The 14731-nt window shown below is 41.9% G+C and overlaps 1 protein-coding gene across 6 annotated transcripts in view; it reads right to left on the reverse strand.

The window, feature by feature from the left end:
* PLEKHA7 (pleckstrin homology domain containing A7) overlaps positions 1-14731 on the reverse strand; it is a 205467-nt gene that overhangs the window by 109084 nt on the left and 81652 nt on the right. The window contains exon 1 of one of the 6 annotated variants that reach the window (XM_036221758.1): positions 10140-12868. The exons of the other annotated variants lie outside the window; for them this stretch is intronic. Coding sequence (XP_036077651.1) covers positions 10140-10231 — 92 coding nt within the window. The 5' untranslated portion in view covers positions 10232-12868. Of the gene's footprint in view, positions 1-10139; positions 12869-14731 lie in introns of those variants that run through there. 6 annotated transcript variants of the gene reach the window in all.

Below are 14731 nucleotides of genomic sequence, written 5' to 3' on the forward strand. Positions count from 1 at the left end.
AGCTGGAAAAGAGGTAATGATCTTAATCAAAGGCCTAATGTGTCCCAGGCACCATGCTATGTGCTTTCCATATGATTTTCATTTAATATTCACCCCAAGCATGTAAGGTAGGTAGTACTATTTCTATTAAAGATTAGGAAAACTCTGAAAAGAATAAGTGACTTGCCCAAAGGCAAAGGGCTTGTAAGTGGTAAAGAACCTTGCTCCCCAAGATTTCTCTCCTTACCATTCTTGTCAGCTGTTTCAGGTCTGCTCTTAGCAGTCCCAGATGTCAGCAGGGGGACGAAGAGCCCAGGTGCCAGGGGTGTGTGGAAAAGTGCTGGCGGGTTCACCGGGGTGAGTTGGAGGTGAAGGCAGGAACCTGGTAGACCTGCTCCTTCACCCTCACTCCCCACTCCCTCTTTTACCTGGGAGGTACCTGGACCTCACTTGCAGAGAAATACATATGCACACAGTAAATGAGAGGGCCCCAGAGGCCAGAGCTTGCCACTTCCAGCACGAGAAATTCAGGTCATGCTCCAAGTTGCCAACTTAATATGTAATGGGAAAAGAACTCTCCACATTTAAGCCTCTCACAGACTATAAATCCTCAGCTTTACTGATTGCTTGACAGCAAATTCTACCCTCAAACATACTGTTGGATCTCAATAAATTTAACTTCGCTGATCCTTAAATCCTGTTTAAAAAAACATACATATGGTCCACACTGCCCTTAGCTTAGGTGGAAAGGAGGGGGCTACTGTGAATTGCCATTCTGTGAAGGTCTTATACCTTTCATGAGGTATTTTACTAGGTTACAAGTAGACCATGAAATGCTGGCATTAGCAATTATACTTGGATAAATAAAACGGAACAAATTACCTAAGGGCACAGACACCCACTACATTTCTTCTTTTACTCGCATTCCATTTGACGTAACTATTCATCACCACCACCCCCCATCATCTTTTCCTTGTAGTGCACAAAACTGTACACGACATTGTGATCATTAACAATTTGGTGGTCCCTGGACAGACTCAAAGGGCAAGTAAGAAATGATAGAGTGAAAGGCAGGAGGCTTCAAGGAGTGGCCAGAATTTGACGACAACTCAATTCAGAGACCTCTCTGAATTGTGATACTTCTCTTTTTTCCCCAAAAATCTTTTTCTTAGTCCTAAGAAAGTTCTCAAACTAGTTCAAGTGACATAACATGTAGAATTCATGATGTTCTTTTTGCATAACCCAATGGAACATACACTTTATTATACAGTTTATTTTTGGTTCCTTACTTATAAAAAGTAATACACGCTCCTTATAGCAAAATCAAAAAACCTAGAAAACTAGAGGCAGGCGGGGGTGGGGGGGAATCACCTCTAAGTCCACCAACCATACAATCGACTGGGAACTAAATACATAATTTTGTACTAAATCTATTTTTTTTTCCAGTTGATGCTAGTGAGGACAAACTATAAGTCACAAATTTAAGAGGACTGTATGGGATTTATTTACTATTCCCTAAATTCCACCTTCAGCAATTCATTTATTTAGGTAAGCATTGCTCATCTAAGCCTTTCTCTCTCTTTTTTTTTTATTTTTTTTTGGTTTGGTAACTTTGAGACAATGCACATGTCAAACAATTCACCCATTTAAAGTTTACAATGCAATGGCTTTTAGTAGTAATAGTTAAGAATTGTGTGACCATAACCACAATCAACTTTAGAACATTTTCATCACCCTAAAAAGAAACTACTAGTCTATCTCTAATGATGTCCCTATCCTGGACCTTTGATATAAATGAACTCAAACTGTCATCTTCCGTGACTGGCTTCTTTCATTTAGCATGTTTTCAAGGTTCATCCTTGAAGCATGTATCAGTACTCTATCCATTCTTTTCTATTGCCAAATAATATTCCATTGTACAGATACATCATATTTTATTTATCCACTCATCATTTGACAGACATTTGGGTTATTTCCATTTTGGGGATAGTGTTATGAATAATGCTGCTATGAACATTCATGTACGAGTTGTTATGTGGACACGTTTTCATTTCTCTTGGGTTTATACCTTGGAATGAAATTCGTGAGTCATGTTAACTATGTTTAACCTTCTGAGGACCTGGAAACTGGTTTCCTAAGTAGCCGCACATTCTCACCAGCAATGTGTTAATGTTCCAGTTTCTCCACCCACATCCCTATCAGTACTTTTTAATTATCTTTCTGAATAAAGATATCCTAGTGTGTGTGAATGGTATCTCATTATGGTTTTGAGTTGGATTCCCTTGATGGCTATTAAATGGCTAATGATGTTGAGCATCTTTTCATGTGTTTATTGGCCATTTGTGTATCTTCTTTTGCCCAGCTTTGGTTTTAAACTGCAACTACTTCTGGACAGAGATACTGCCTGGATTCAAATATGACTTATTAGATGAAGTATCTTGGGTAAGTCAGTTAACTTCTATTAGCTTCAGGTTCCTTATCTGTAATCAGAAATACTAACTACCTAATAGAAGATTTAAGAATTGAGATGAGGCATATAAGGATTTAGTACACAGCAGGGCACTCAGTAACAGGTCAGCAAGTCACAACTATTATGAATGACTTCATCATTAACACCTGACAATCTGTCAATTCTTTAAAACAGTTCTTCCTGTAAGGAGAGAGTCTAAGATCTGGGACAGAGGAGCAAGGGAGTTCAAAAAATGGAGGGAAAAAATGGAGGGAAAAAAAGGGAGAAAACAGAAATGGTTACTAGTGGATCATTTTCAGTCTTGTTTTAGGAGTCACCGCCAAAGGCCAGCTCAGATCCTGCTCTTCCACCTTCCAATAATGATTAAGCACCTTGTTCACTGTATTAAATCCATGTTTTGTTTAGAATAGCTAGTTTCTCATTACTGCCATTGAAGCCAGACTGAAACAGGAAGTCTTAGTCACAGCTGTTATCATTACAGCTTTGCACACTGTATAATATATAACATTAGGTGATCGATAACTGAAGTAAATCAAGTCGAATGAGTAAACAAATGGATGGAATGAATAAAGAGACAAATGGAATGTGCTTGGGATATATGAGCTTAGCAAGGTGAATGAGGACCCCCTTCCAAGAGGATCCTGAAAAAGGCTGATAAACAGCACCTAGAACGCAGCAGCCAAGCTTCACACTGTCTACCCACAATCCACCACAATTGCGCAGATGTCTACATTCGAACATTTTTCATTTCTTTGTTGTCAATGCTCAGGGATTATAGCTTCTGGAGAATGTTGCTTTCCTTTATTTATTTCTTGAATTTGTGAGTGAGAAGGTGAAAGGCCTCTACTTATGCTTTTTGGCATTTAAACAGCTCACAGCAGAAAGAAAGCGGGGAGTCAATGGTTCCAAATTCAAAATAAAGACAGGCTATTCTGACAAAGTCCAAATTACAGAATGCTCCAGGCACGGAGACTTTTTTTTTTTTTTTTTCAGAGAAATTCTATTTTCCTATTCGATTCTGAAAGAGAGAGTCAAGCTGAGAAAACCATTACACAAACAGATTTGCTTTCAGCAGCCACTCCGGGCAGCACACAGTCAGACAACAAATCGCGCTTTTAGGCTTTTGTCCTTGCCATGTTCCTTTCCTTCAGAGACTGGAAGAGTGTCACTGCTACTTGATTCAATATGGTGCAAAGACAGAGCAAGGCTCTACATTCCTGCTGAACAAATTTATAAATTCCTATCTTTCTCCAACGTCTTTCCTGGCTGAAATTGCAGAACCCTCTTAAAAACTTTGAAGCTACTGGAATATGACAAGTTTGAATTTTGCAGTCCATTTTGGGGTCCCTCTTGACAGGCCTTCTTTGCCTTAAAACATTGTTTATTCTTTCATGTTTTCATTGAAATCGTTTACTGAACACTCCTTCACTCATGTCCCCTCATTCACTAAGGAACTACTGAGTGCCTGCTGTGTACCCATCCATTGGGTATATAGCTAGCTCCTCTAAGCTCCACTCTGATTTTTTTCAGGGTTGACACTTCAATTGTGTTTCCTAAGTTGTTCATTATGGCATTATTTTAACATTAAAAAACTGAGGGAAACCCTAATTGTAATGTAACTAACCATAAGAGAAAGGTTAAACAAAATATAATGTCTCTTCTTGACAGAATATTGTACCACCATTAAAAACAAAAGTCAAAGAATCTAAACTTAATAAATGCTTGTTAAAACCAGCAGGACCCACACTGATATAAAATATCATCTCAACTATGTTTATAAAATGCAAAGAATGAACACAGGATAAACAGAAGCCAAATGTTAATTCTAAGATTATGGACATTATCTCCTCTGTACACTTCTCTGTATATTCTCTGAATATTCCTGCTCATTGTAGAAAATTTAAAAAAAAAATAGCATAATAAAAATAAAAACCCTGTAACATGCCACCACTGTTATCGATTTAGCATTTTGCTGTCCATTATTTGTTAGGATAAAATTTCATAAATATATTTTGGCTATACTACTTGCAAAAATTTCTTAAATCTTTAAAATGGGGAAGAATAAATATTGTTTAGACTTATGAAGTTAGTGTAATATTAACCAAAAGAGTAAAAATCATAGGTACAACATGACTAAAAGCATATTCTGTAAAAAGACTTATTTTTCACTGCTTTATATCTTGTCAAATTTGTGCCATGTTTGTCTGTCTATTTAAAATAAATAAAAGCTATTATTCTCCCATCTCCCCCCAAAAATCCAGAAGAAATACATTAAGATGAAATAAATGAGTATTTTCCCCTTCTCTATTATCCAATTTTTTATGTAATGTAGTTTACTACCTTCATGATGAAAAAAATAACAATATATAGTTTCCTCAAGATCACCATAACCTAAAGTACCTACTGCATGAGCAATTTCCTTTAAACAAAATTTCCTGAGTGCCCCAAGCAGCCTTCCTGCTGCAGAGCCTCAGGGAACAGCAGGCTGGGGCTCTCTGGTGACTAACTGCAGAGGGGGCGGGGGAGGCTGCAGGAACCACTAAGCCCCCATTAACGCCTGTGATCACCTCCTCAGAGAGGGTAGGGAAGTAGAAATGCCTCCCCACACCCACGCACAGTGTCATGAAGGTGCTGCATGGTGAAAGGCTGTGTGAGAAGGCCTTTGAAATGACTGGCAAGGGAAATGACTGCTTTTTTACCTCCTGGGTCCCATTCTCCAGGCTCCCACTCTATCTCCTCTGATTATCAGGATGGTGATGGCCTAGGCACTAGTGATCATTATTCTCATGATCCCCTAACCTCAGAGTTTACAAACACTTTCAGTATAAAGTGTTTCACTTAACACTCTCAGAAGAAAAAAAGTTGAGGCAGAAATTGCCAGTTTATTATATAGCCAAGGAAGATGAGACTCTAGGAGGTTAAGGAACATATCCAACCAAAATCCAGGCTTTATTCTCTAAAGACCATGTGTCCCCTTGGCAGGGGATCTCTAGGTTCCTGAGTCAGAGACAGCTCTTTTCATTCAGGCTCTTGGCACAGCCTAAGATAAAATGTCCAGTGGCAGGTGGTGGCCTAGCAAGCTGGGCCACCCAGTCAGGACAGCCCTAGAGGTTCAAACTGGCCATCTGACAAACACCAGGTCCTTAGATCTTGGCTGGGGAGAAGGAACAGGCTGGTGGGGTTTACAGTGAACGTGCTTAGTTAGGCTTTGTAAATTGGAGAGGTTTGAACCTCAGTTCCCCCTCCTCCTTTTTCTGTGATCTGGAGTAATTTAACCTGTTTCCCCATTTACAAAACAGAGATAATGTACTCTCTGTGTAAAGCGTTTGGGTTTATCAAATGAGATGTGTATTGAGGTAAACACTTCACATGCACTAGCATACAGTAAGCACTCAATAAAGACTAATAAGTATTAATAATGCTAGCAATTAATATTAGTAGGAATGATGATATAATAGAGGAGCACATCATAGTGGGAGAAAATATGCAGCCAAGGCATAGTATTAGAGGTTATATAAGAAACAAAAGCAGCTTCCGTTTCTCAGTCTTTTTCTTCTTTAATTTGTTCACACGGAAACTGGAGCACTTTTATGTTCAGTGCCTTTTCACCTCAAGATGTCCTGCTATAAGACTCAGTGAAAATCATGCCATGTACTTGCATGAATTTCAGTGAACCTATGTCCATAAATTACTGAACAGAAAGATGATTTCACAAGACCTACAACATCCGAAGTAAAACAGAAGGCGGCCATGGAGTGGGGCGTGTCCTCCCCACCCCCACCCCCCTCACCCCCGTTCCCCCTGCAGCATCCGAGGCGCCAGCCTGGACACGTGTGAATGCTGCATCAAGAGCCTAAGCACTTGGAAAGCTTGAACCGTAATCTTACTTCACCACTATGATACCTCGGACATGTTCCCTCTCTGGGCTCAGTTTCCTTGTCTGCAAAATAAAGTGCTGAACTAGCTGAGCTCTGCTGTGCCAAAGAGCTCAGAGACCTTTAATCTCCAAGTTCATCAGCATACATCTTGCAGACTTCAGCGTCTGCATTCAGACCTCACGCACCAACTACCATGCACCTCTCTGTGTGCTGGCAATGAGGGAAAGGAAGGTGGTATTGGTTTTGATTTTCATAAAATATCTGACAGCCCTTTGAAAACCTCACCATAAAAAGAAACTGGCTGTCACCAGTCACAGGTAATAAACTAATGACCAATCTTGCAGAGTCAATGACCCAAAACAGGTATCGCAATGGCTCCAAAGAAAGAGGAGATTAAATTTACGGCAAGGGGAAGATTAACTTTATGGGTAGAAAGACAACAAGGGTAGTATACCTGGCCAAATACAAGTCTAGAATTGCTGTGTTGAGTTCTGCACTTTTGAATTTGAGAAAACCTCAAAAGTGGTAATTAAACCTGAATCTTATCATCGCCACTTAATAGATAAGTAATGTTTTTTAAAAACTTCCACATTCGAGGTGTCACTTATTTTTCATTCACAACAAACACCTCTTTCTATCATAATCAGATGAGGAAAAGGGTTCAAGATGGTTAAGAGACTTGCCCAAGATCCCGCAGCTAATAACTGCAGGGCTGGCAGGCAAACCGGGGACAGGAGTCCAAACTCAGGGTCTTTCCAAGCTTTTATGCCTTTCCTCTGCAGGCCAAAACAGAAGAGAGGAGAGAGCTTATCTTCAGTGTGACTTCATTTTGTATGTAATCCAGCACAGTATCCATGGCAGGAAGAAACCAGCTATGCAAATTTTAAAAGCGAACTCCCCAAACAAAAATATATGTCGTAGGATGCCATTAGGAAAACATCCCTGACACGTGGCTCCTATTGCTGAAGTAGTGGTTCTCAACCAGGGTGATTTTGCCCCCAGAGGACATCTGGCAACACCCGAAGACATTTTTGGTTGTCACAAGTGGGGATGCTACTGGCATCCAGGGACAAGAGATACTGCTCAATAACTTATAACGCACAGGACAGCCCCTCCCTCCAAACAAAGAATGTGAAAAAGAGAAGATGAATTACACTCCATCTTAGCAAACTAGAGGAGCAGAAAGATAGAATATGCTTTCAAAGAACAAAGCTCTCTAAAAATATGAGGTTCGTTAACATTCTGGATTTGGCTTTGGGTTCTTCCAGGCTTGGTTCCAGCTCTAATTCACTGTATGATCCTGGGCAAGTCATTTAACTACTCTGTCTCATAGTTCACTTGTAAAACCAGAGGGTGACATTTTTTAACAGTGATTCTCAAATATCCCTGTACCTGATTATGGCCTGGGATTCTGGCTAAAATGCAAATTGCTAGGTTCCATTCCCAGAGAGTGCATTTTTAACAAGCACACAAGGGGAATCTATTATACATAGTTAGCAAACTGTAGTTTGAATGGCATGAGAAAACTTAACCCTCCCCCATCAAAAAAAAAAAGTGTGTAGCTTTCTCTAAGCAAGATTTGAGTTTGAGGAACAGTGCCAACAGCACCCCAGGAGTTAATCTAGAGGCCTCCTCACCTGTGGGAAAACTACAGGAGGTTCTCTCAAGGGCGCTCCAACTTCTTTCTCTAAGGCAGAGAGCGCAGAGCACGGCAGAGCATGGGGCGGGGGGTGGGGGGGGGGTACTATGAGACAGCCTAAGGAGCAGCTGAAACCACAAAAGCAGCCTCTCCACTGAGAGGGAGCTCATGGAGCAGAGCCCAACCACAAACGCCTCCAAAGAAGATAAGACACATGGTAGGATTTAGGACATTGAGTCAAATGCATTAGCCAACAAAGAGCATAACCATTCTTGAATCACTTAAGGGAACCCACTGGCAAACCCAACTATTGAAGGAGCTCATTCACTCAGGGCAATAATTCAGTCTCTTATTAACTCCTCTGGGAAGAGATGTCTACAACCTTCAAGAAGAAACTAGCAGAAGTGAGGCCTTAGGAATCCCAGCCTGCAAGGGGTAACCAAAAGCCATGAAGGCCCCTGCTACTTTAACCTATCTGTCTTCTAGACCCAAACTGAAAGTCATCCTCTGCCACTTACTCATCATACTGTCCCCTACTCCATGTACCCCATGCTCCAAAAGACTGAGAAAAAAGTGAATCTAGGCTCTGGCTAATGAACCACTTTTAAACACACTCATACCCTGTTTGTTCCTGTTATCTTTCGCCTTCACTAAAGTATACTCATCCTGTCCAGGTCGCCTGCTTAATCACCAGGCAGAATGACACAGCAAAGCACACCCCAATAAGAGAAAGAGGCGCTAGGTACATCTACAGGGGCTTCCCATCAAGCCAACGTCACACATGAAAGGCATGACACAATCTTCTCATTTGTCATTTTGCCCCTTCTGCTTCCATTAAGGTGTGGAGTAACCTTCTGCTGCAGTTATCACTGGCTTCTTACGCATCGTCCCAGAAAGGGAAATTACTGATAGGACACGGCACACACATCTTTCTCTTTATTTGGGGAAAATCACGGAACATTAGAATCACCTGTGGAATGCTTTTAAACCAGTGATGCCAGAGCTCAACCCAGACCAAATAAATCAGCATCACTGGCATCAGTATTTTTTTAAAGCTCCCCAAAGGATTTTTAAGTGTAGCTACGATGGCATCCACTCAGCTAAGGTCTTGCAGTAGGGATGTGGGGCTCCAACTTGCTAAGCCAAAGGTACTACTGATATCCATCCAGTCCCAAAGAGAATTTGAGGTAACAATAAAAAGAACCAGGAAAAAAACCTTCACCTCTTCAAAAGGAGTAAAAATAATCTGACATAGAAATTTTAAATGGGGGCTGAGGAGCAGAAAACTAGCTTTTTATTTTTATTTTATTTTATTTTTACCAAGTGCATAAAACCACTGGATTTTGCCTCATAAATGCTTTGTTTCATTTCAATCAAGTGTCAGCACCAGGCACTGAGGAAGGGAACAGCAATTACAAAACAAAGCATCTCATTTAAGAGTGTAGACCTTCTGACGAGGTAAAATTGAGAGCATCTAATAGTTTCTATTAAAGCAAGATCTGCTGGTGCTGGCACGGAAGGGATGGCAGAGTTGGAGGTCAGCCAGGATGAGTCCCAGGGATGCTTTGGGGGCTAGCCACATTTAGATACTCCCACAGGTGCTGTTTCCTCTGTGACTCGCTCCATTCTGCTGGCCTGTTGCCAGTCAGCTCTAAAATGCCCAAATGAGGATTACAAGGGGCCTCTTGCTGTCCATAAAGTTGTGGCTATATTCATTTCCCTTCCAAACTAATATTCTTACTGCCCCATAATAAAGCTGTCAGCTCCCCACTAAGGACTGGCTAAAAGATATGGCCAAGGCTGTTGGAGCAGAGGGCACAGTGGCTGCTTGATGCTAAAGGTAGGAGGCCCAGGGTGGGACCTGGGATCCTCCATTCCCACACTGACAGCCCACTTTCCTATCACCAGAATGCACTCAAATGCCCCTTCGTGCCTAGCCATCCTCCTTTACTGCACAGTACCACTTGGCCAATGTGCTTGGGACTGAAGCCCAATTAATCCTTGCTCCAGCCACATTCCTTTTTTCCTAGAGAATGAATCTGATAGACATGCAGTGTCAATAGGAGAGCACCACTCTGAATGCTAATTGCCCTCAAGAGTTCTGCAGCAGGCATGGGAGAGGCCGAGATGCTGGCTTCCATGGCGCGGGCGCTCTCGGGTTCAGAAACCCTACCTGGCGTTATCGGCAGCAACTTGATGCAGGGACCGGCGTCCCAGTCGAGACAGCAGCAGCCAGAGACCCTCAAGTTTCCTCCAGGGTAACATAAGGCTGGTGGCCGAAGCTATGATGGTCAGGCAGTGGGAAGAGAGGCGAGTGGGCTGCCTGCAGACAGTGCACAGCTCCACTCTGCTCCACTCCACTAAAAGGAATCAGCAGCAGGTGTGGATTTAAAATGCAGAAGATGAGATTTAGGTTAGATTCAAAGACGAACTTCCTGACAGAGAGAGAGAAGCACTGGAAAGGCTGACCTATTACTTAAATTTCACTGAGGAGCCACAAGAGGCCAATTGTACTGTCCATCAGAAAGCGAGTGAGCAGCCGGGAGGCAGCCTCTGGACACAACAGTCAAAAGCAGAGACCCTGCTCGGCTGGCCCACAAGCCCCCTAACAAGCCATAACTTTTTTGCTTTTTAATGTACATAATGTAAATAGAACAGTCTGATAATCCCACAACTATGCACTTTTAAATGTCCGTAGTCTTAAACCAAAAAAATATAGTTTCAGGAATCTAAGAATGGTTTAAAAAAGAAAGTCAAATATCTGTATGTATTTTAGGAGAAAATGTGTATTTATGTATTTTAATGGCAGCAATCTAAACGCCCAACTACTGAATGGGGAATTATTAAGTATGGCACATGTAGCAAATAAAAATGTTTTTAAAGGATACATAATGATCTGAGAAATGCACGTGACATGTTAAGTGAATAAAGCATATTAAACTATGCATTTTGAAAAAAGCATACGTGTATTCCAAAAAAGAATGAAGTATAACAAAATGTTAGCAGTAATTATCTCTGGGTATGGAAGTAAACTTTTTGGGGGGTGGGGAGGATTTTCCAAATATTCTAAAATAAGCACATTTACTGAATAATCAGAAAACGTAGACATTAAAAAGAGCAGTCTGTTCTCTGACGTACCTCAGCGCCACAAACTTATTTTATCTCCACAGCCATTATTCCCAGAAAGCAAAACTGTGACACTCAGTCTTGTACTTGGCAAGACAAGCATATTCTTGCTTCCAAAATGGCTCGGTGTACCCAGTACAGCCACCTGAAAACCAACTCGTCACTACTTCCCACTGGGAAGCACAGGGCCTTCTCCCTCAGAGATTCATGGTCTCCCATTCTGTGGCCAGACCCTACCTGTACATCCATCTACAATGTTCCTAAAGTGAGTTTGAAAGGCAAGTGAGAAAGGTGGAACCTCACAAAGAACTGGAATTCACTGGATTAACCCTGAGAAGTCTGAAACTACCAGATTCAGAGATAGTCACTATTTACTAAATATCCACCACATGCAAGGAACTGGGCAGGCTGCTTTCACATACTCTGCAAAGTCGGTATCATTAGCCCGATTTTATAGGTGAAGAGGCTGAAGCTCCAGAACTCACCTCGACTTGCACAGACAGTTAAGTGGCAGGGCTGGAACTAATGCTGCTTATCTGATTCCAAGTCAGGAAAGGCTTCCTCCTCAGTGCCCCCTATCATTAGCATCTTGGGAACACAGTGCAGATAACACTTCTTCCTTCCAGACTTACACCCCCACTCTCGGTACCCTGAGAGAGCTAACTCTTTCTTGCCCACTTTCTGTTTCCACATTATGCATGGATGCAAACACACTAGCCCCATGTGGTCACCTCAATGATTCCTTGTGGCCCAATTCCCAACCTATTCTCTGACCTTTAAGGATGACCTAGAATTAAGAGATGGGGCTCAGTAACAGAGCTCTCTCTGGAGGTTATCTGAAACTCTGGTGAGAAAGAGTCCTATAGTTCACAGCAAAAACACATTCCTTTAGGATTTCCTTTATGCTCACATCATCTCTGAAGCAGCAGGCCTCTTATCCCCTTTTACAGATGGGAAATTAGGTTAGAGAGTGGGTTGACCTGTTCTAACAAGCAGCAGAGCTAGCGTTAAACTCAGGTCACTGATTACTGGCCCAGTGATCTTTTTACCACAGAAGAGAATACTGAGAACTCTGGGCTCTGAAGCCTAAAGGTCTGGATTCAAATCTCAGCCCCACTACTTACAAGCTGTGTGGCTTTGGGTCCATTACTTCACCTAAGTCTCATTTTCCTCAATAACTACCTGACACAGTTGTTGTGAGGATTAAATGGGACAATGTATGCAAAAGAGCTAGCAGCTACTTGGGATGTTATGACTATTGCCACACAACCCTGAAGGAGTAGCAGCAACAAGACTCTTGCATCTTATTTCCTCACTATGCAAGGTCTAAAAGGCTTTAGTCTGAAAACAGGGCCAAGCTAGGTGGAATCAGCTTTCTGCTTTGCAAGGCCTGGCTAGTAGCCTCTACCTAGTTTTCGGGTCTTATCAACATGACTTTGAACATGCTCTTCTCTCTGCCATAAAGGCTCTTCTCAGCCCCCTTTTCTGTCTCCTAACTCCAAGTCTCCTTCAGGGGCACCTATGAGGTCGGCTCATCCAGGAAGCCTTCCCTCATCTCCCCAGGCTGGATTGGGTCCCACAGATTCCTGTCCTTATAGCCCTGTCGGGAGGCTCACCACTGTTATCAAAGTTGACTCTGTACTTTCCTTTCCCCCACCAGACGGAGAGCTACTGAAGGCAGGGACTATGCTGCATTTGCTGTTTGATTTTCAGTACCCATCTGTACTGGTTTCCTACTGCTATTGTAACAAATTACCACAAATTTAGTAGCTTAAAACACACACACACACACACACACACACACACACACACACACGCACGCACACACGCACAAATTTATCATCTTATAGTTCCAGAGATCAGAAGTCCAAAATCAGTTTCACTGGGCTAAAATCAAAGTGTCAATAGTGCTGCTTTCCTTCTGGAGGCTCCAGGAGAGAATTCATTCCCTGCCTTTTTCAGCCTCTAGAGGCTGCCCACATCCCTTGACTCATGGCCTTGCATCACTCCAACCTCTGCCACTGTTATGATTCCTTCTCTTCACTCTGACACTCTTTTAAAGACTCCTCTGATTATACTGAGTTTACCCAGATAATCCAGGATCATTTCCCCATCCCAGGATCCTTCACTTAATCACACCTACAAAGTCCCTTTTACCACAAATGGTAATATATTCACTGGTTCTGGGGATTGGAATATGGACATCTTCTGTGAAAGGGGCCATCATTCAGCCTACTCCACTACCATAGCACTGCATGCATAGCAGATGGGCAGTCTGCCTCATGAAAGAGACCATGCTCCATGTGGTCCTAAACCAGAGAAACAATCTTGGGAACACAGTGCAGATAACACTTACTGTCTGTGCAAGTCGAGGTGAGTTCTGGAGCAACTCTGGGTTTCTTCCATAAACCTCCATACCCCAACTCGAGGTAAATACTTACTAGTTGATTCTCTGAACTCTCCAAGTATGGATAGATGAATCAATCTCAAAAATAATGTGGTAATTGACCTTTAGAAAGACTGACAGGAACAGTCCATATCTTCCTGGAGCTCACAATTCACATGGCGTCATCACAATGTGAACAGAAGCCAAAAGGAAGCCAAGATAAGGGTTCTATCGCTTACCAGCATGAGTCAGTTTTGATAAATACCACATATTATAAATACAGTGCATTCTTTGAAATTCTATCAAAATTAAGCTTTAAATTAGCAGACTGCAGTGGCAATCTAGCAACCCAACCACATTCATTTCCACATTCACTTGAGCCTGGCACCCTGAATAAGGTGTTGGAACCCAAGAGGACAGGGGCGGGCTGGGTCCAGGGCTCACTCAACTTGTGGAATGTGGCAGGTGGCTAGGAGGAGCAATGGAAGGTGTCCAAGCTGGGATTTGAACCCTGACTCTCTAATCTCTTGTATGTGACCATGGGCTTGTTAATCAACTCCTCCAAGCTTTCTTAATGTACACATGATGAGCTCATTAATACTGAAGCACAGGTAAAATGCCTAGGAGGTATGTTTCCACTAGGGGCTGGCCCCATTCTTCATGCCCTTAAAAGAATAAAGCTGGCAGGGCAAGTAAGTCCTGTCAGAGAGTGAAAATTAGTATATAGGAACCAGTTCCCTACTGTTACCCACACGCTACCCACGCACTGCCTGCACAGTTTCTACCAAATCTCTGTTCAACCCGTACTTCCATTTTTCCTTTAAATAGACCACAGACTTTAGCTACATCCTAAGCAATAACTGAATAAAAAAATAATGAATTTGATATTCTTGCTGTATTTCTCTTCAAAACACATGAAAAAAATTATATACTCTGCATAAAACTATTCAAATACAAAATATTCACCCCTGTGTTAGCCTATATCCTTTGGGAAACTCTAGTGGAAAAAAAAAAAAACTGAGTTCTGGTCATAGTTTAACTAAGATGATGGCTGCCCAGGTCACTTCCCTTCTCTGAAACTCAGTTTTCCCAAAATAAGAAAATAAAGAGGATGGTCAGGATGAACTTTCCATTTCCTCCCAGTTCTGACATCTCAGATTATCAAGTGGTCCAAATAAGCAAAAGAATCCAAGCAGGGAACTTTGTAAAAAGGTAGGATACCACTCAAATAATTAGAATTACTCATCCTAAAA

Source organism: Rousettus aegyptiacus, unplaced genomic scaffold (assembly GCF_014176215.1).
Source record: "Rousettus aegyptiacus isolate mRouAeg1 unplaced genomic scaffold, mRouAeg1.p scaffold_m13_p_5, whole genome shotgun sequence".
NCBI classification, from domain to species: domain Eukaryota; kingdom Metazoa; phylum Chordata; class Mammalia; order Chiroptera; family Pteropodidae; genus Rousettus; species Rousettus aegyptiacus.